At 41.8% G+C, this 21584-nt stretch overlaps 1 protein-coding gene across 1 annotated transcript in view; it reads right to left on the bottom strand.

Annotated features, from left to right (window-relative positions):
• sorcs3a (sortilin related VPS10 domain containing receptor 3a) overlaps window positions 1-21584 on the bottom strand; it is a 262848-nt gene that overhangs the window by 107700 nt on the left and 133564 nt on the right. Inside the window, exon 4 of the mRNA XM_086082047.1 lies at window positions 8746-8904. Coding sequence (XP_085938173.1) covers window positions 8746-8904 — 159 coding nt within the window. The remainder of the gene's footprint in view (window positions 1-8745; window positions 8905-21584) is intronic.

Below are 21584 nucleotides of genomic sequence, written 5' to 3'. Positions count from 1 at the left end.
GCTGCGCCCGCCACCAGTTCCAGTTTCTGGCAGCGCATGTGCTGCTCCCGCCCCCAGTTCCACTTTCCGGCGGCACATGTGCTGCGCCCGCCACCGGTTCCAGTTTCCGGCGGTGCACGTGCTGTGCCCGCCACCAGTTCCCCTTCCGGCGGCGCACGTCATGTCACTGCAGCCCCTGGCCTGTTCGCCTGTGCCGCTGCAGCCCCTGGCCTCTTCGCCTGTGAGTGTAATCCTGCCCTTCCTCGTGTCAACCAATCCGTGCCCTCAGCCACTTGTGTCTTGCCCCAGGTGTGTCTTGTTGTGTCGTTAGTGTGTGTGTATATAGTCTCCTGTCTCCCCTCTGTCTGGGTTGGATCATTGTTGGTTTTGTTTATTTAGAGTTACCCAGTACCCCTGTTAGAGTTTTTGTAAAATAAATTATGTTTAGTAGTACATGCTTAACTGCCGTGGTTCTCCTGGCTCCCTGCATTTGGGTCCTCCACTCCACATTCCTGACACACCCCTGAATAGACCTTACCATGGAGGCTAAATAGTGTGATCCCTCTTAAAAAGGGGGACCACCACCACGGTCTGCCAATCCAGAGACACTGTTCCCTTTTTTTTTCTTCTTTTTTTCTATAAAGAGCTCAGTATTGTTCATTCAGAAATGTCATCATCATTGCTCTTTATTTATTTATTTATTTATTTTTAATTTTTTTTATATATATATATATATTTTTTTTTTTGGTGTGTGTGGGTGAGTATGTGTATGTGCGTGTGTGCGTGCATGTATTTGTTAGCTCACCAAAAACCTATTAGAAAAAATCTCATACCGTTCACCTAAACCGAACACCGCCGTCAGGAGACCCGAGGGGACCAAAGAAAACCAAGGAAGGTGAAATCCAGCACCGACCAGACACCACCCACCGGGCCACCCACCAGAACTCCTCCCCAACCCAAGAAACATCCAGACCCCAACAAATCCAAAAAACATAAAATCAGGGAGGCCTCAAGAGACCGAAGGAGAGACCGAGAAAAGGAAGGAAGGACAGACGAAGCCGAGTGAGATCCACAGACACCAGCCTCCACCGATTCAATGACCTGAGGAGGAAACAGATTGTGTCTGAGTTTCGGTAGATGCTGGTGTGGTGGTGGATCACAGGGGACCACAGCACTGCTCTATACTGCGGCCCCCAACCGATGGCACCCCCACAAGCCCCCCCCCCCCCCCAAGTTGTGTGGTGCATTAAAATTGGAGGGGAGTTGTAGGGTGAAGACGGTGTTTCCACCCTACCCCACCCCCCCAAAGTGTGTTATGTGCCCTATATGTCTATAAAAGTGTATTGTGCAAACCTAGTGTAGTGAGTTAAGAGGAGCGACCAGCGGGGCCCTCCCCAACCGGGCGGGGGCAGAAGGCGCACCCGCCCACCAAGCCCCCACCCACCCCACCGGGACCCCGGCGGGCATATGGGACCCGTCCGGCAGGGCGATAGGGATCGCCCCCCGGATACTGGGTCCCGCCCGAGGTGCCAGGACGCCCACCGGAGCGGGGCGGGCATGACATCAAACCCCGGCGGCCCACAGGCCCCGAACCGCGTCGCCGGGCCCAGAGCGACGGACCGCGCCGGAACGGCGTCGCCCCCGACACCAGGGAAAGCCCCGCAACGCAGCACCCCCCAAGAGACCCAGGGAACGGAAGAGACACTGTTCCCGATGTCCAAGCGATGTTGTAGAGGCGTGTCGACCACGATAGCCCCACAACATCCAGAGCCCTTAGGAAATCCAGGTGGATCTCATCCACCCCTGGGGCCCGGCCACCGAGCAGCTTTCCAACTACCTCAGTGACTTCGACCCCAGAGATAGAAGAGCCCACCTAAGAGTCCCCAGACCCTGCTTCCTCAAAGGAAGACGTGTCGGTGGAATTGAGGAGGTCTTCGAAGTATTCTCCCCACCGATTCACGACGTCCCGAGTCGAGGTCAGCAGCACCCCATCTCACATCCCACAGGCCAAATGGGCCCAATAGGACTCCTTCAGCTTGACGGCATCCCTTACCACTTGTGTCCACCAGCGGGTTCGAGGATTGACGCCACGACAGGCACCAACTACCTTACGGCCACAGCTCCGATCGGCCGCCTCTACAATGGAGGCACGGAACACAGTCCACTCAGACTCAATGTCTCCCAGCCTCCCTCGGGATAAAAGAGACGTTCTCCAGGCGTTGGCTCCAAAGGGGGGCCCCAGTGACCCACGTCCGGGCAAGGGAAACCACAATCCAAAATTTACATTCATCATAGGGGTCTTTTGAGCCATGCTTTGTGTGGTCCTTCACCTAGGACCTGTATGCCACGGATGACCCTACCAGGGGGATGAATCCCCAGACAACATAGCTCCTAGGCTCATTAGGACACGCAAACCCCTCCACCACAATAAGGTGATGACTCACGGAGGAGCTCCAACATTTTAAATGTACTTTGGCCAAACTATTTCAAAGTTTCAAACCAAGCCAAAAAAAAAAAGCAAAAAAGCAAGCTCTGAGCAAAGGGCTGAACAGAAGTAAAGATAATACTATGTAAGGTGTTATTGTGACAATGGGCTTGTCCCACCAGGGGTTGCCACAGATGCCCTTCCTACAAAAATGAGTAGATTGCTTTAGGAAGGGCATCTGTGGCAACCCCTGGTGGGACAAGCCAATTGTCACAATAACACCTTACATAGTATTATCTTTACTTATGTTAAGCACTTTGCTCAGTGCTTGTTTTATTTTTTTTATTTTTCGTTGGCTTGGTTTGAAACTTTGAATTAGTTTGGCCAAAGTACATTTAAAATGTTATCGTGCTGGATCGGTTTGCGTGTCCCAATGAGCCTAGGAGCTATGTTGTCTGGGGCTTCATGCCCTTGGTAGGGTCACCCATGGCAAACAGGTCCTAGGTGAGGGACCACACAAAGCATGGCTCAAAAGACCCCTATGATGAATGTAAATTTTGGATCGTGGTTTCCCTTGCCCACATGCGGGTCACCGGGGCTCCCCTCTGGAGCCAGGCCTGGAGGTGGGGTACGAAGGCGAGCGTCTGGTGGTCGGGCCTATACCAATGGGGCACACTTTGATTCCTTGATCGTGCTCCAATACCCAGTCACAGCCAGTTCCAAGCCTGGATAAAAAATGAGTAGATTGCTTTAGGAAGGGCATCTGTGGCAACCCCCGGTGGGACAAGCCAATTGTCACAATAACCCAATAAACTTCGTGCTGGTCCTCTACGACGAGCTCAACAAAGTGCTGTTTAGTATTATTTTTACTTCTGTTTAGCACTTTGCTCAGTGCTAGCTTTTTTTAATGCTAATAAAATAAAACAAAAATAACAATAAAATTTGGCTTGGTTTGAAACTTTGAATTAGTTTGGCCATCCACCAACCATCCAGAACGCAATCCAACTAGATTATCCAAAATGTCATAGTATTTAATTTATTCACTTTATTTGAACAATCTTAAAGTTTTTCTGAGCCCACTGAAAACGTTTCCCCTTGTGAGAATGGCTTGATGAAATTCCGCATAATGCATGAGACTAATTCACATTTTTCATCAGCAGAAAGAGCCCTCTTTTTCAACACATTGTGCTTAACTCATTTAATCCCAGCCATTTTCACTGAAGCAACCCCCTTCGCTCCCGGCTGTTTTACTGGATTTTTACAGATTTTGCAAGGCCCACAGAATAATGTTCTATTGCTATAAAAACATGGAACATACCAAAAGAAAGATTAGAGTCTCTTCTTTCACCATGAAAAAAAAGTATATTTGTATCTGTTTCCGTTTTGCAGCAATTAGCATTAGTATATAGCTAAGTTTAATCATTATTCGCAAACCTGTTGAAAACACTGGGGACAATATGTATTTACATTAACGACAACTGGTGTCGGAATTACGCGGTGCGGCAGATCACCTGCACCCCCGACGTGGAGCTTCTCTGCCTGAGTCTGAGGCCGGGTTACTTGCTTTGGGAGTTTGGAAACATTTTCCTCTGCGCCGTGTACGTTCCGCCCAGCGGGAACGCCGCCAGCGCCTCCGCCTTCATCTCCGACTGCGTTCAACAACAACTGCGACGGTGCCCGGAGGCCCCGGTTTTCATCTTAGGGGACCTCAACCACTGCAAATTGGAGCTGTCTCTCCCGGGTTTTCATCAGTATGTAAAATGTGGAACAAGGGGAGACAGAGTCCTGGACAAATGCTTTGGGAACGTGAAGAACGCGAGTAGTAGTGAGTAGAGCCCGCCCCCCTCTCTCCAACTCAGACCACAACACAATTCACCTCATCCCAACCTACAAAACAGCTCTCAAACGCAGCAAACCATAGAGGAAGACTGTTAAAATCTGGTCTCAAGACAGCATTGAGACCCTTAAAGGATGTTTCCTATGCACGGAGTGGAATACCTTTCATGGGCTGGATGTGGATACTGCTGCTGTGACTAACTGACTATATTCAATTCTGTGTCGACAATATCATACCAACAAAGGAAATAACTGTTTACCCCAACAACAAACCGTACATTATTAAGGAGGTTAAAGACTGTATTGACCGCAAAAACAGGGCATTTAAGAACCAGGACAGAGCCCAGCTCAAACTGGTTCAAAAATAACTTAACCACATGCTTAAAGAAGCAAAAATGAAGCAAAAAGAGACTATAGAACAACGCTTTGCTGCTAACAACTCCAAGGAAATGTGGGACACCATGAGGAGGATCACCAACTTGACTCCTGCTCAAAAAGGTCTCAGCACCCTAAATGACCTCTAGAAGGCAAGGGAGCTGAATGACTTTTATTTAAGATTCGAAACCCAGGACTTCTCCTCTGAATGTGGGGAGGTCCTGAGGTCCATTTCAGTGAATGAGCAGGACTCAAGGCTGGTGATTCATCCCCATGATGTCCAATCTGCTTTTAGGTCTGTCTGCACAAAAAAGGCCTCAGGACCGGATGGGATATCTGCCTTTCTGCTAAAATCCTGTGCAGAGGAGCTCACAGCGGCATGGCAGCCCATCTTCCAAAGATCTGTGGACTCACATTCCATTCCCAGTCTCTGGAAAAAATCAGTAATCACTCCGGTTCCTAAAAAACAATGTCCTGTGGTCAATAATGACTTCAGGCCTGTGGCTCTAACTTCCATTGTCATGAAGTGAGGCTGATGGTGACTCTGCTCAGGGGGGAGGTGGATGCACACTTAGACTCCCTTCAGTTTGCCTACAAGCAGGGTCGCGGCACTGACGATGCTATCAACAGCATCATACATCTGGTCAGCAAACACCTAGACGGCCCTAAAGCTTATGCACGTGTGTTGTTCGTTGACTTTAGCTCAGCTTTCAACACAATGCAGCCGCACCTGCTTTTGGGTAAACTGAAGGAGATGAATGTGAACCTGTACATCTCGAGGTGGTATCACTCCTTCCTGACACAGCGCACACAGCAAGTCAGGGTCAACAGCTCCCTCTCGGAACCCAGATTGATAAGCACAGGCGCCCCACAGGGCTGCGTCAGCTCCCCGGTCCTCTTCACGTTGTACACAAATTATTGTGTGACATCACACCCAGAGAACTTTATCATTAAGTTCTCTGATGACACAGCTATCGTCAGCTTGCTGCAGGCCGGCGGTAGCCCACTGGACTATTTCTCAGAAATAGAGAAATTTGTCCAGTGGTGTGACCAGAATCATCTTGTGCTCAATGTGGGGAAGACAGAGGAGGTGATATTTGATCCAAAAACTGTTGGTGACCACAGGCCATTAAAAGCAATCACATCAGCCAGGTGGGTTCATACAGGTATCTTGGGGTCCACATTGACAACACACTCAGCTGGAGGGTACATGTTGGAAGTCTCTGCTCCAAACTCCAACAGCGTCTCTATTTCCTACGCAGACTTAGGGTCTATGGAGTGGAGCAGAGGATCATGCTGTTGTTCTACCGGGCTGCATTGGAAAGTATCATCAGATACGGCATTGCGGCCTGGTACGGCAACCTGACTGTGCAGTCAAGGTCACAGATTGCCGGTCTGGTGCGGACTGCCATGAAGATCATGGGGGTCAGGAATCCTCCTTCCCTACAGATGCTTTATGAGCGGTCCATCACCGGACTGGCACAGAAAATTTTTTCTGCCCCGACTCACATTCTGCATCATGAGTCCCAGCTACTGCCTTGCGGCAGGAGATTCAGGGCCCCCAGAACCAGGCTGAACCGCTACAAGAACTCATTCCTGCCGACATCCATCAAACTGCTTAACAACCAACATTAACTCAGTACAATAAGATATATGGTGCAATGTTGTGTGTGTGGAATATATGCAGCCGTGCTGTACATACTCATGTGTATATATATATATATATATATATATATATTTAGGAGTGTGTGTGTGTATATGGGTGTATGCAGTCCTCATGTATGTACTCTACACATGTATACTTCTGTGAAGACTTCTGGGAAGTCTTCTACTTATTGCTGCACTTCTTACTTAACTTTAATTGTATCTCTTTTTATTCTGTTGTTTTTTCTATACTGTAACTGCAGCTGGACGGAGTCCAGGAAAAAGTTCCCCACGGGGAAAATAAAAGTATATCGTATCGTATCGTAATAGCTTGTTGCAACATGACCCTGGTTGATCTCTTATACTATGCTGCTACCTGCTGGCCCTTTTGTAATAACTACCATTGCTTTAAGAGACCTCTTCAGTTCAGAGGCTGCATCAAATCCTTCTATATGGTCAAGCATAAAATAAAATAAAACACACACACAAAACATATAAATACGTTTTTGGGACCATGGCAATATTTAAAACAGAACGTTTTTATATATTTTTGGGAGCAAATGAGTTAAAGGCTATAACTTTCCAAATAATGTGGAACATCCTCCTAAAGAAATATTCCGTTAATGAGGCCCAGCTGGGAAACTGATGATCAAATCTGTCAGAGATGAATGTCAGTGAGTTCAATAGATGGGAGAAACAACACATTCACTAGTTTCCCCCAAAAAATAAAAACCCAAATGTTTATTTAGCATAAAACCTGTCCATTTTAATTTTGGAACACACCCGGTGAGACACAATTTCAGTTTGTGTTGTCTTTTTGAGACTGTTTACATAATTCCTTCACTTGGCACAATGTAGACTTTATTTTTTGAAGCCAACTAGAGACTTGATCAATCTGTAATTGTCTCCAAAAAGATAAGAGTCTTGAAAGGTCAGTGTGAGTTTAATATAATCTAAATATATATATAAATATGCTCAAGGAAGGAAGTGACCTGCTTTTTTAAAGCCATAAAAGAGAATCAGGAATTACAACAAAACAGCTTGCTCTTTTCGATTTGTCCCATCATGGATTTTGATGTAGTACAGAATACTTTCACTCCGGCATGCAAGTATTAAAAGCCACACTTTTCCAATCCCTAACATCAACACACTGCTGATTAAATTCAGAGTGACACAGTCTGAAAACTATTAGCTAGTTACAAGCTGAAAATGACCGTTTAAAGCTGCCTGCTGTTGGGTTGAATGTCAAAATGAAGGGTAGAGGCTGTGAGGGGAATGAAGAAACCACTAACATCTGTGTAAACTCTTGACTTATGAGATGAAGAACATATTTTTTTAACCGCCCTTAGGATGTCTGCAGATGACACATTCGGGGGGAACTGTGGGAGTGTAGCTGAAGCAGTCATCTTCTGGTACTTTTTCTTTTGGTAACAATGTGTCTAAAAGATGATGCAAATACCAAATGCATCTGACTGCCTGAGTTGGCCCAAACTGTCTTGTTAAGTTTGACTTGCGAAATGCATGCCACAGCTACCATACAACCGTATTGAACTGTTTTGCTTGATTTGTAACTGGTCTTCATTACTGAGGTATATTTAATCACTGAGATCAATCGATGCGGCTGCTATTTATCTTGCCAAATTGATTGCAAGCCAGATGCACCTCATATTGTATATACAGTACAGTGTAATGCACAATACTAGCAGATGAGAGCCTTTTCACTTATTACTAGGACACCATGCTGAACATGAAACATCAGCACTTTCTCTGTCGCTCTGTCTGTCTGTCTGTCTGTCTGTCTGTCTGTCTGTCTCTCTCTCTCTCTCTCTCTCTCTCTCTCTCTCTCTCTCTCTCTCTCTCTCTCTCTCTCACTCATATTCCCACAATACTGTTTGATACCGTAATTGATTTGAGCAGTTCCTCTTTCTGTGGAGAGTAGCACTAGCTGAGTTTCAATGTCATGTCACTGTTATGCTTTCATTGACAAATGTGTGGAATAAATGATCATACACCGTGGAAGTATTTGATAGAAGACAATTTACAGAGTTACTATATACAGTATTCATCCCACAAAATCTAATATGTGTGCTTATTTGAAACTGTAAAACTATCTGATGCCCTATGCATTGGAAGCCAGACCCTGCCGTTTCTAAATGAGTGAGCAACAACAACAACACAACTTTAAACCTGTGTTTTTAAGTGAATTAGCATTGAACAAACTTAATCTTTATCACAGTACACTCTTCACTACTTTACGGGGGCCGAGCATCTTCCACTGAATTGTCGTGACCGATGGAATAATCGATAGGATAATCGATTACAAAAAGATTATTTGTGACAACCCTACCGACTACCAACATATGTGAAATGGCATTAAGAAAAAATGTGATCTAAAAAAATTAAATCAAAATAATTCAAGCTAATCAACATCAAAAGTTCCGTTCACAAGCAAAGATGGCACATTAAGAAACCTAGCTCAATCTTACCTTCTGATCGTGACTGTAGGCTAAGGCCCAGTCCTCCTCAGTGGGGTGGAATAATAGGCTTAGAATGAAGAAAGTGAGGCGGTACTTCTGGTAGCTGGCTCCTTCGTCAGAGCTGATTAGCACACTGCTCTCAAACTCAGGATCAGTCAGCACCATAATCTGATAGGAAGAGAAAACAAATGTTTGTTTTTCTTTTATTGTTTTTACAGGGGGGAAAACATGCATATTTGAAGGGCAATTATAAGTGGTAGAATATAAAAAAATGGAGCGAGGCAAGACAGAACTGTTTGTAGAAGAGGCAGTGTCAGCAGCTTTGGCTCACATCAGGCTAATACTTGGCAACAAGTCCACCACACTTCCAAGTTAATTTAACAAGCATGACTCCGGAATAGCTTGCTTTAACTCTGAGACTTTGTAGTAACACCATACTTCTATTAAATTAGATCAATGATATTAATTACAAAGCAGAAATAAAGCAGTACAAACCCCAATTCCAATGAAGCTGGGACGTTGTGTAAACAAAAACAGAATGATTTGCACATACATTTCAACCTACTGTATATTCAACTAAATATACTACAAAGGGGATGTTTAATATTGAAAATGATTAATGTTATTCATTTCTTTATCTTTGCAAGTATTTTCTCCTTTTGAATTTGATGCCGGCAACATCGTCCTAACAAGCTGGGATGTAGCCATCGATAGATGAGGGAAAAAGATGCGGTTTACTGAAAATACAATGGATGCACAAAAATGCATGGATTGCGTTTCGGGGTTTAATGCCAAACAAAGACATGCGCCCAATTGTTCTAAATTTTTTATTAGTTGGCTGCCTGGTACAAAATGTCCTACCCGCTGCATCGCGTCTCCTATGTTGAGTCAGGTGGCAACAGCTTATCTGTGTGGACTCAGGATTTGGAACCGGAGGGTCACAGTTGAAGTCCCGCAACAGACAAAATGCAAAACGGCCCATCACTCTGTAGCGATTATTTGGATTGCCGTAATGGCGAAAAACGAGAAATTTAGACGGTACTGAGGGGAGTTGTAATATCCTCAGCAACCTCTGGGGGCACCACATTGACTTTGTTTTGTTTTGTTGTATTTATTTATTTATTTTCGGACACATTATTACAGGTTACATCAAACACAAAATAAAGAAAGAAGGGCTGACGGGTAGAAGCCCGTCCCCATCGATTCTTACTATACGCAACAGTCATATACAAACCCAATTCCCAAAAAGTTGGGACACTATACAAATTGTGAATAAAATCTGAATGCAATTATGTGGAAGTGCCAAATTGTAATATTTTATTCAGAATAGAACATAGATGACAGGTCAAAAATTTAAACTGAGAAAATGTATCATTTTAAGGGAAAAATATGTTGATTGTAAATTTCATGGTACCAACAAATCAAAAAAAAAAAAGTTGGGACAGGTACCAATAAGAGGCTGGAAAAGTCAATTGCACAAAAAAAAAAAACATCTGGAAGACCAGTTACCACTAATGAGGTCCATTGGCAACTTGATTGGAGTATAAAAAGAGCTTCTCGGAGTGGCAGTGTCTCTCAGAAGCGAAGATGGGTAGAGAATCACCAATTCCTCCAATGTAATTGAGTAATATCAGAAAGGTTTTTACCAGCAAAAAATTGCAAAAAGGTTGAAGTAATCATCATCTACAGTGCATAACATCATCCAAAGATTCAGAGAATCTGGAACAATCTCTGTGTGTAAGGGACAAGCCCGAAAAATCATACTGGATGCCCATGATCTTCGGGCTCTTGAACGGCACTGCACCGCAAACAGGAATGCTTACTGTAAGGGAAATTACAGAAAGGGCTCAGCAATACTTCCAGAAAACATTGTGGGTGAACACAATCCACCGTGCCAGCCGCCGTTGCCAGATGAAACTCTACAGTACAAAAAATAAGCCATTTCTAAAGCAGACCAAGAAGCGCAGGTGTTTCTCTGGGCCAGAGGTTATTTAAAATGGTGTGCGGCAAAGTGGAAACCTGTTCTGTGGTCAGACGAATCACGATTGGAAGTTATTTGTGGAAAACTGGGGCGCTATGTCATACTAAATAAATAGGACAAGGACAACCCGAGTTGTTATCAACACTCAGTTTATAAGGCTGCATCTGTGATCGTATGGGGTTGCATGAGTGTGTGTGGCATGGGTAGCTTGCACATCTGGAAAGGCATCGTCAATGCAGAAAGGTATATTCAGATTGGAGAACAACATATGCTCCCATCCAGGCATCATCACTTTCAAAGATCTTGCATTTCTCAACATGATAATGCCAGACCACATAAAGCACCAATTACAACACCATGGCTGAGTAGGAAAAGGATCCGGGTATTGAAATGGCCAGCCTGCATTTTCTTCTGAGAAGATGAGTCTTCTTTTGTTTGGATGAAGATCCGACAGTCTTTTGTCCATGTGTTCTTGATGAATCCATTATTTCTCAATGGTCGCGCCCTTCTGGCGATGTCAGCATTTCGTTTTGTGAGATTTTCATTGACGCAGACATATTTACTTTAAGCTTGTAGCCATCTCTAAAAGAGCAATCTTTTTTTTCCTATCAACAAACCTGATCAGAACTGCCGGGGGTCGTGTTCCGCCAGTTGGAAGCATAAAGCACATCTGAATGTGCGCTGGATCCACATTTAATTACAAATCTCTTTGTTGAGTTGTCACTTGCTGTTCGACAGTCTCGTTCGCTGATGCTTGGTCAGAATCAACTGCACTTGTGCTGGCCGCAGCTCTCCCCCGAGGGCCGTGGCGCGGTTTAATCTGGATATCTGTAACTATCACATCGTTGATTCGAAGATTCTGTTCCAAATCATCTACTTTTTGTTCCAGCGTGACAATGCATCAATCTTTTTCTTGTGTCTCTTTCTTCAACTGCTGAATTTCCTGCAGAAGTGGCTCGATGCTCTCTTTCATTTCAAGTATTTTGGTGACCATTTCTTTGATTTTTGCTAGAGAAGATTTTATCTCCTCAATTTCGTCAGCTCTTTTTTCCGCCAGGCATATTGCAACAATGTAGTTAAAAATCCCAATGTCAACAAAAATAATTAGAAGACACGAGCAAGTGCAGGAGCAAGTACAGATGCGTCCTCGACTTTGCTAGTGTGTAGGAGCAAAATAAACGATGAAAATCCTATTATCAAGTATTCATAATCTGAAGTTGCTACTATAGTCAATTTATGGAGTTCTTTACCTTAAGAAGAGAATTACTAATCCACCCAGAAAACACAAATGATTTGGCAGAAATGGAATCTCTAGAGAACAAATTTGTTTAGTAAACACACACATATATCAGTCACAGCCTAACCTAGTAATGAAACGGAATTAAAATGCGAATAAAAGATCAAAAGAAAACATGCAACCTAACTAACTAAGATAAAAAGATAATGAAAGAGGTGGATGGGGAAAATAAATGGAAGAGTTTTGACCTGTCAATCTTTTTATATTTGGATCAAAGCGTTGCGCCAGTGGTATGGTGCACTTAAGGACTGGTTCAGGCGCACGGGAGAGAGAGGGACAGCGTCAATCCACAGTTGAAGAAAACTCCGTTGGAGGCGAGGGTGGTCGTCGCGCGTGCAGCTGGATTGCTGCACTGGAGTCTCCGGCTCATGGTGATGGGCGCACGGCTGAGAGGCTGCGGCAGGTCCACGGTTGGTGGTGATGTGCGTGCGTGGCGTGGAGGCCGCGGCAGGTCCTCAGATGGCACAAGTCCTAGTTGGTGGTGAAGTACTTACAAAGTCAGAGGCGGGTGAAGCCCAGTTAAATTGGTTTGGGACTGCGGGGTGTCGCTGGCGCACGGCTGGAGTAGTCCGTGTGTCACTGGCACACAGCGGCTTGGTGCGTAACAGCCATCGTGGGACGCAGCGTGATTCAGAGAGCATTTGTGATGCGTGCTTTGGAGCGCACGGTGTGGTTGCAAGTCCGGGGCTCAAGAAAAAACCCAAGTGGTCGCTCTCAGCGTGTTTGACGACCACGTCTCTGTGTAGGTCAGGAACAGTTCATGGGGCTAGAGAGAGCATGGGCAAGAGAGCGTAGGCAAAGAGCGCGTGGGCAAAGAGTGCGTGGGCAAGAGAAGGAGGTTCTTCGTGCGCTGGCTTTTAAGCTTGCGGGGCAGGTGGTCAAGCAGTCCCCGCCTCTTCCGTGCGCTTGAAGCAGACTTGGTCGAAGAGGCCAAGCTTTTGGGATAGCATTTGAGAATTTTTATCAGAATTGACAAGCCTAATGCTTCATTTCTCATTCTGAACACATTTCAAACACTGCCGTGATTATAAAAGTATTGAATCCGCTAAGCTTCCTAATTAGCTAAACTTAGATTGCTGCAGAAGTTATACACATTATTCATTTGAGACAGACATACAGGTTGTGTACAAAGTTAAACAGAAATCACTTGATGTCAGTCAAGTACACAGAGTCCGTTTATGTCCCGAATTATATAGACTTTAGATTAATTACAAACAGCAGGATTCTTGAGGATGGGCACTGTGGTACCATATAACTTCCGAGGAGCGTTGCTTAAAAAAAACTAAAAAAACATAGCTGATTCCTGTAGTAGTGATAGTAGAAGTGGTAGTTATTACACAAAATGGCCAGCAGGTGGTAGCAGAGTATAAGAGATCAACCAGGGCCATCTTGCAACAAGCTCTTTTCCCCAGTGTTTTCAACATATTTGTGAATATTGATTAAACTTAGCTAAATTCTAATGCCAATTGCTGCAAAACGGAAACAGATGCAAATATACTTTTTTGATGATGAAAGAAGAGACTCTAATCTTTCTTTTGGTAGGTTCCATGTTTTTATAGCAATAGTGGGCCTTGCAAAATCAGTCAAAATTCAGTAAAACAGCCGGCAGCGAAGAGGGTTGCTTCAGTGAAAATGGCTGGGAATGAGTTAAAAGCAGCACACGTGTTAAAAAAGTCAGGTTGATTCCCATTTGTGCAGTTTTAGCACCCTTTGGTGGTTGGTTGTTTAGTGCAATTAAATTTTATTTTCTTTCTTTCTTTCGTTTCTTTTCTTTTCTTTTTGAATTTTCATAAGGGACGTTTTGGACCCTTCTATGATTAAAATCCACGATAATGGTAAAATGAATGAAAACATAATATGCTTGTGAACCGGGTCATTATGTGGAGGACACTCAATGTGTGCGTGCATTAGCAAATAAGTGCCTCAATATTAAGTTATTATTAGAAATTGTTATTAGAAATTGTATGCATTTTTTTTACAATATAAATATAAATATCGTTTTGAGATCTTAGTCTCGTGATGTTTGGTTATTGTTACATCCCACAATATATAAATGAATTACCCCTTGAGAGATTATAAACAGTATGATGGGTTACGGGTAAAATAAATACTCCATGTCCAGTTGAGGATTATCCTTGTCTCCCTTGTTTGAAGGGCATCACTGTTTGCTGTCCCTTGCTGTGACTTGGCCGCCAGTGCGATGTTAACCTCTGCTCCTTCGGACCTGTTGAAACATTGTCATTTTCTCGCTCCATTGCACAACAGTGCGATGATTAACTACTGTGGTAAAGTGAATGTGTGATCTGATGAACGTTATATCACTGTCAAGGGAGAATAAAAAAAAGACGAGTCAGAGCTTACACTGTGATAGACTGCAGTTACAGCCACAAGAAGATCATGCTATCGTTTTGAAATGCACAAACTCTAATATGAACTCCTTCGTCTAAATTGGTCATGCTGTGGTGTAAATACAGTGTCATGAAAACTCAATTTACATATGTACATATTTACATCCTATTTACATATGTAATGTATGTATTTCTCTAGCTCAGGGGTGGGCAATTCCTCGAGGGCTGGAGTCCTACAGATTATAGTTTTCCCTCCTCCAACACACCTGATTCCAATGAATGGGATCATTATCAGGTTTATGCAGAGCTTGCATATGAATCAGGTGTGTTGGAGAAAGGAAACATTCAAACCTGCAGGACTCTTTGCCCAACACTGCTCAAGCTGAACAGCTGATGCAGTCACACTAATGTATCTACATGGTGTAATTAAAATGTAGTAATTTTACTTGTGGCCAATAAAGTGGTGTTTTCTCCCATCATTTCACTCACCAGTCATGTTGCTGTGAGCTTGTCAGTGCTGGGGGTAACACGTTTCAAAACTAATGTGCTGCAGTAATATATTACATTTAGTCAGTAACGACGTAATATAATGCGTTACTGCGATAATTTAAAAAATATATATTTTAAATATTATTACAGTTACTGACTCCCGTAACACGTTAGTTTTGTGACCACACAAACAGATAATCACCAATTAAGTGACAAAAGCCATTCATCACAACAGGAGGAGCAAAGTAAATCTATCATTTGTGAGCAGAGTTGCTTACTCTTGTATTGAAACCACGTATGATAGAGCGATACGCTGGACACCTGGCCTCTCTTGAGAACAGCATCGTATTTTATTAACACGATAGTCATTGTTTGCAACACCACTCACAGTCAAGGTATCATGAAATAAAACATTCAAAATACAAGCACAAACTAAGTAAAACAAAAAAAAATAATAAACTGCTTTTAGAACTATGAACATGTAAGCGTTATTGTGTTTTTAGATATGATTTGAATGAATGTGCCATCACTTGCAGTAAGGAAAATGATGATCACCGATTGGCTGTCGGTGAGCAAAATGCATTCTTGGAAAGATCTTCAGTGGCTGATGACGTCACGTTAAAGCAACTCCAATCGCATGCGCACGACATCGAATGCCGTACACCCAAAACAAGACGTAACGTGACACCGTGTTTATACTGAAGTACATAATTATGGTCCCGCATGGTGTCGCGTCGGGGATCACCTTATCACATGGATTTACATGTAAATCCGTGCCTTTTCATCTTATATCGCCAGAATAGCGAGACAGGAGAAGGTACTAGAAATGTTTTGGGGAAATTAGGTGATGTATGGAAAGTTTGAGATGTCTACTAAAGCTGATGTCACGTTATTGCTTTGCGGAATAAATAAACCCTCTGTCGAGCTGCCACAAATGTCAATTTAATGCTTCATGTTTCAAATGGAATTAAATTAAAGACAAATATAAATTTGACAATGTTACTTTGCGTTCATATTGCAGACACATCACATACATATCCGATTTATAAAGAAGAAATTGCAATTTTAGCCTATTGTTTACACTGCATGGGGAGAGAACATCAGACACATGTTGCATATATGGGAGGGGAAAAAATCTGAATTAGGCTGCAGTGTGAACATAGCATAGATATTTTTGCTTTTATTACACACTACCATCCATCCATCCACCCATTTTGTTAGACCAGTTATCAATTATACTTCATCTATCACTATTATTTTTTAGACAATTTCTTTACATACAAGTTTACTATACATAAAAAAATTACAGTATTTTATTGATAAGAAGAACACAAATTGGCAATATAAACTCATCTTTCCCTTGCGTGTTAATTTATTTGTGTATGTTGATCATTTTATTTATGGTGTACAGTCTGGGATTATTTATTTACTGGACCAAATATCAGTTCCAATATTTATATTAAAATACATCTTCATACAAATATGAATCAAAGGCAGTGATCTCACACAATTGAGTAAAAATATTTAACAATATACCACACACTATATAGTTAAAGGTCCTCATTAAAAGTTAACTTTACCAGCTATGGTTGCAAATTTTTTATTTTCTTTTAAAAATCTCTAAATCATGATTAAATAAATTATTCACCGATGTAAAAAAAAGAAGAAAAAAAAGTAACTTAAAAGTAATTTAAAATTGAGTAATTCTACACAGACGGTAATATTGTAAATAAACATATTACTTTCAAATGCAAGTAACTAGTAATATGAAATATGTTACATTTTGGAAGTAACTTGCTCAACACTGGAGCTCGACCTCAAGTCCCACCCATTGGCCAAGCAAAAAAGAGCTTGTCACCATCAACAAATCAAACTCTAGTCAACCAATGTGTGACACAAGGCTCCATACTGAGCCCCCTCCTCTTCACTATCAATTTGCTCTCCTTGGCCAGAAAATTCACAAACATAGACTGACATTTCACTCAAATGCCAGTTTAATATCCTATCCTATCCTATCCTATACTATAGGGTAATTCAATTGTCAATGTGTGACACCTCTTCAGTTTGCCTGATTTTTATTCCATTAGTGCCATATGATGTCAAAAGAAAGAATCCAAAGTTTGAGGTTCCTAGCACATACGTTTTTCTAGTTAAGGCCCTTCAAAGTTTGTGTGACACGCCTACTTTTGGGATCCGGGAATTGCACACTAAATTTTGGAGCGTATTTGGAGGCCCCTATCTTTTGTTTTTATGTAGTAGCAGGCATAGTAAAGTATAGTATAGTAAATTGCTATATGTATGTATTCTGACCCTGTCTATCAGAATATGTGCTTAAAATTTTTTGTGATATTAACCTTTTAAAAAGTGGATTTTTTATGCTGCAATAGAATTTGCTGACATTTTTTGGGGTAGACTTGGTGTTTTTTAATATTTTACTGTTTATTTTTTGTAGCAGTCTGAGTATTTTTACTAATTAATACAAAAAATGCACATTTTATGTTACGTAGGCCATTAAATACATAATTCTGTAATAATTTAAGTGAAGCAACAAAAAAATTCAGAAGCCACTTGGCAGCCTAAAACCGGTTCCCAGAAAAGAGCCCAAATACCCATCACTACCAGAGATGGAAGAACCATTCTGGATGGATTACATCACAAAGGATCAATTCGGCTTGGTCTGTTTTGATGGAAGGTTTAGCAGAGTTGTTATCGCAATATGGTAATTTAACCATGGATCAAGTTTTAATCACCCACATTTAGGGATTGTGTTTTCACTGCCTCGCTTCCTAAATTACATTTTCTGTCATGTCTTAATTTTTACTTTTATTTAATTCATTCTTCGGATGGGTGCCATTCAGTAAGTAGACATTGGATTTGTAATTACCTGTAGTAGAACATATACATCTTTGTCATGGCTACATGAAAACTTTTGGTTTACATTATTTATGTATGCCAGGTTGTCAGACATGGTCTACATTTTCAGTATTAGTTGACGTTAAAATGATGTACAATATTGCTATACAACCACAAAGAATGTAATACACTCAGTTCTTGATTTGTGGTGAGTTAAATGTGCATAGAATTATTCTACCATTAGATGGCATTGGTGTTTCATGTTAGACATTGATGAAGCAGTTACAGTACATTTTATATTTCAAGTTGTGAGTAAAAGAAAAGATGAAGCAACTTGTGGAATCCTGCCCATTTTGTTCATTGAACATACATACAATAAGTCCCTAACTCCAATAAATATATTTATTATTATTAGGGATGTAATGATTCACTCAAGTCTGATTTGATTTTTGATTTGTATTTATTTATTTATTTATTTTGACAACATGAATCATTTGATAAGCAAAATATGTTTTTATTTTAACATCTGCATTTTTCTTTGTTACAAACATTAAAGCTGCTCTCTTTAACAATTTTTTTCAATAGTCTTTTTATTTGACCATTTATGAACACCTTGGGGGGTGGGGGTGGGGGGTGGGTGGGGGGGGGGTCAAAGAGCACCACCGCCACACACACATACCTCTAGCCCCCCAGCCTGGAGTGAGAAGAGTGACACACAAAAATAAGTAAAAACCTTTTCCTTTTTTTTTTCAGAAACCTGACTGTCTTATTCTGCAACAGAAGATGAAATGTTATGTTTGACATTTTGGAAATGTTGACTCCATGAAGTGTCATGAAAATGTTCGATTGCAGTGGCCGATTCTCCACTTAACTTTCATGTGTGTGCACGTTTTGGCAGTTGTCAGCTAGCTCTTTGACTGCCAACCATTTTCAGAAAATGTGGGTGCCAGCTGATTTAGGGCATTTTGACTGATCTTTCAAGGTCCGCAGAAACATTTGTGTTTGGACTATGGAAACACAGATACTACCAAATGAAAGAATGAACTCTCATCTTTCATCAGAAAAAAGTTTGTTTCTACCTTATTCCGTTTTTCAGTAATCAACAATAGAAAATAGGTTAGTTTCACCCAAATGCTCTGTTTTGGACCAAAATACGTAGAAATCAAGCTTTTTGTGAAACGATATTATTTCATGCACTCTAGTGAATTTGACACCTTTTTTTTTTCCATGAATGATGCCACAAACACCTAAACAGTGCTTTACTTCTGTAAAACACTACCACCAACAATGAAAATGTGTTTTTTGATAGCAAACTAAGTTTATTTACATTCAACAGTGTAACAATTTGACAAAACAATTTGGCAAACTATTTACAAATGTGTGCAACTGTGCATGTGTGGTACTATTTCCCGCACCATGAAGCTCAGATGCCCAGCCGGACAAACTATATCCCTCTATCTCTCTCTCGCTTCATCTTCTTCTTCTTTAAAGAACAGGCTTGGTGAATCTCCAATCCAGGCTTTCCTCGTCTTCGAACCAACACCAGACCTTGTAAGTGCAACTTTGCATACATTAACCAGATTGTACAAATTGGTGCCTCCAATTGGGTTGAACAATTAGGTTAAATGTGGGTCCCATGTTGGTTTGATTAGGAAACAATCACCTCGTTTAAGACCGTTTCTCCTTTCCTGTTTTTGTTTTTCTTTGATTATTTTATCACTGTAGTTCTTGTTTTATTACCTATCACAGTAGTTTTGCTTCTTTTAGGTTCCAAGTAGATTTCCCCATATAGGTTAGAAAATAAACGTGCACAAAATTAAAACTTGATTGCTTATTGTGTGTGTTTCATCAATTTATAGTAATCTCTAAACTGAACAAATAACTCACAAAATCATAAAAAGTGTACAGCTTTCATTTTTAATGACTGATTCAACGATGTTCTCATCTGTTATCCTGATAAAACTATCAAAAATAGATGTGGTGCTTCGAGGTTCTGATTTAAAATTAATTTAAATATTACATTTGAGACTCCTTCAATTGAGTCAATTGATTATTAATTCAAAAATTTATATTTATTGATTTAATAATTAATTGGACCAATTTCCCTTACACCTCAACACTCCTTGTAGAGGTACACGTTGAAACGATTGATTAGTGGAATTGATTGGATTACAAACATTTGTCAGTGTTACTGGCGACATCACGTATGCTCTGATGGCTTCTGTACTTTCAGCTTTTATTGTTTGTTATGTGCATTTATCATTTATGAATTCAAGGTGAAGAATCTCGAGATATTTTTATTTAAAACATTTTAAGAAGTTTTTTCCGACCGCGCTAGCTACTAGTGCTAGCATGTTACAACAAAAACAACAACAATGTCGATTCATCACTTATTTTCATACACTCTAACAACAATTTCAACTTTTGGGCTGCTGGTAAAGGAAAATAAGAGACTTTAAGGAGGGTTTATTTAGAGAGATCTCAAAATCGAACATCTTGACCACCAGATCTATTTTTAGCCAGAGCGAGCCACGGCTGGCGGCTCACAAATATCACGATCACATTATGGTATAAGTATTTTTACCATCTTACAATGACACTTACCTTAATCAAAATGGTCAGAACACACTTTGGTAGACTGTCGATTGGAAATTCCGGACACTTCTTTGTCCCTTCCCATTCGACATTCCATGGACCCGTGAACGGCACACAATGTGGGGCACATGACGTCATGTGCATAATATCTATACTGGAGATGGGGTGCTGCTGACCTCGGCTCGGGACATTGTGAGTTAGTGGGGAGAATATTTTGAAGACCTCCTCAATTCCATCGACATGCCTTCCTTTGAGGTAGGCTCTCCTATCTCTGGCGTTAAAGTGGTGGTTAAAATCCTCCTCTGTGGCAACACCCTAGGAGAAGATGAGATCCTCCAAGAGTTCTAAAAGCTCTTGATGTGGTAGGGCTCTCTTTGTGCACATGCCTCAGGGACTGTGCCTCTGGATTGGCAGACCAGGGTGGGGCAGGTCCCCTCTTTTTATGAAAGGGGACCAGAGGGTGGGTTCCAACTACAAGTGGATCACACTCCTCACCCTCCCTGGTGAGGTATATTCAGGAATGCTGGAGTGTAGTGTCCATCGGAAAGTTGAATTTAAGATTCAGGAGGAGAAGTGTGTTTTTTATCCTGGCCATGGAACAGTAGGCCAACTCGACACATTTGGCAGGATCCTTGGGGATACAAGGGAATTTACCTAACCAGTCGATGCGTTTATGCAATTATAGAAGGTGTTTGATGGTGTCCCTAAGGGGGTTCTGTAGAGGATGGAGTACAGAACCCCCTCATATGGACTCTTCGGTCTCTGTATGACCGATGTCAAGGTTTGCTGACAGTAAGTCAGATTAATTTCCAATTCGGGTTGAACTTTGCTGCCAAGGCTGCCTTTTCTCAACCATTGTGTTCATAACCTTTATTGATGGAATTTCTAGGTGCAGCTGAGGCATTGAAGGTTTGTGGTTTGGTGACATCAGTATTACATCTCTGATTTTTGCTGGTAATGTGGTTCTGTTGGCTTCATCAAACCACCATCTCCAACTCTCACTGGATCAGTTAACAGCCAAGTGTGTAGCATGGTGACAAAAATCAGCACATTTAAATCTGAGACAACGGTCTTCAGTTAGAAAAGGGTGGAGTGCCTACTCCAGATCAGAGATGATATCCTGCCCCTAGTTGAGGAGTTCAAGTGTCTCAAGGTCTTGTTCCCAATAAGAAAAGAATGGAGTGGGAGATTGACAGCATCTGCCATGATGCAGACTCTGTATCGGTATGTTGTGGTGAAGAGGAGGCTGAGATAAAATCATTCATCTCTTTTCTGTTCAAATTGA

The sequence above is a fragment of the Leptonotus elevatus genome, chromosome 8 (assembly GCF_054856555.1).
Source record: "Leptonotus elevatus isolate MCC_2025b chromosome 8, RoL_Lele_1.0, whole genome shotgun sequence".
Lineage (NCBI taxonomy): Eukaryota > Metazoa > Chordata > Actinopteri > Syngnathiformes > Syngnathidae > Leptonotus > Leptonotus elevatus.
Note: the sequence above shows the minus strand (reverse complement) of the source record. Positions and strands in the feature narration are given on the sequence as shown.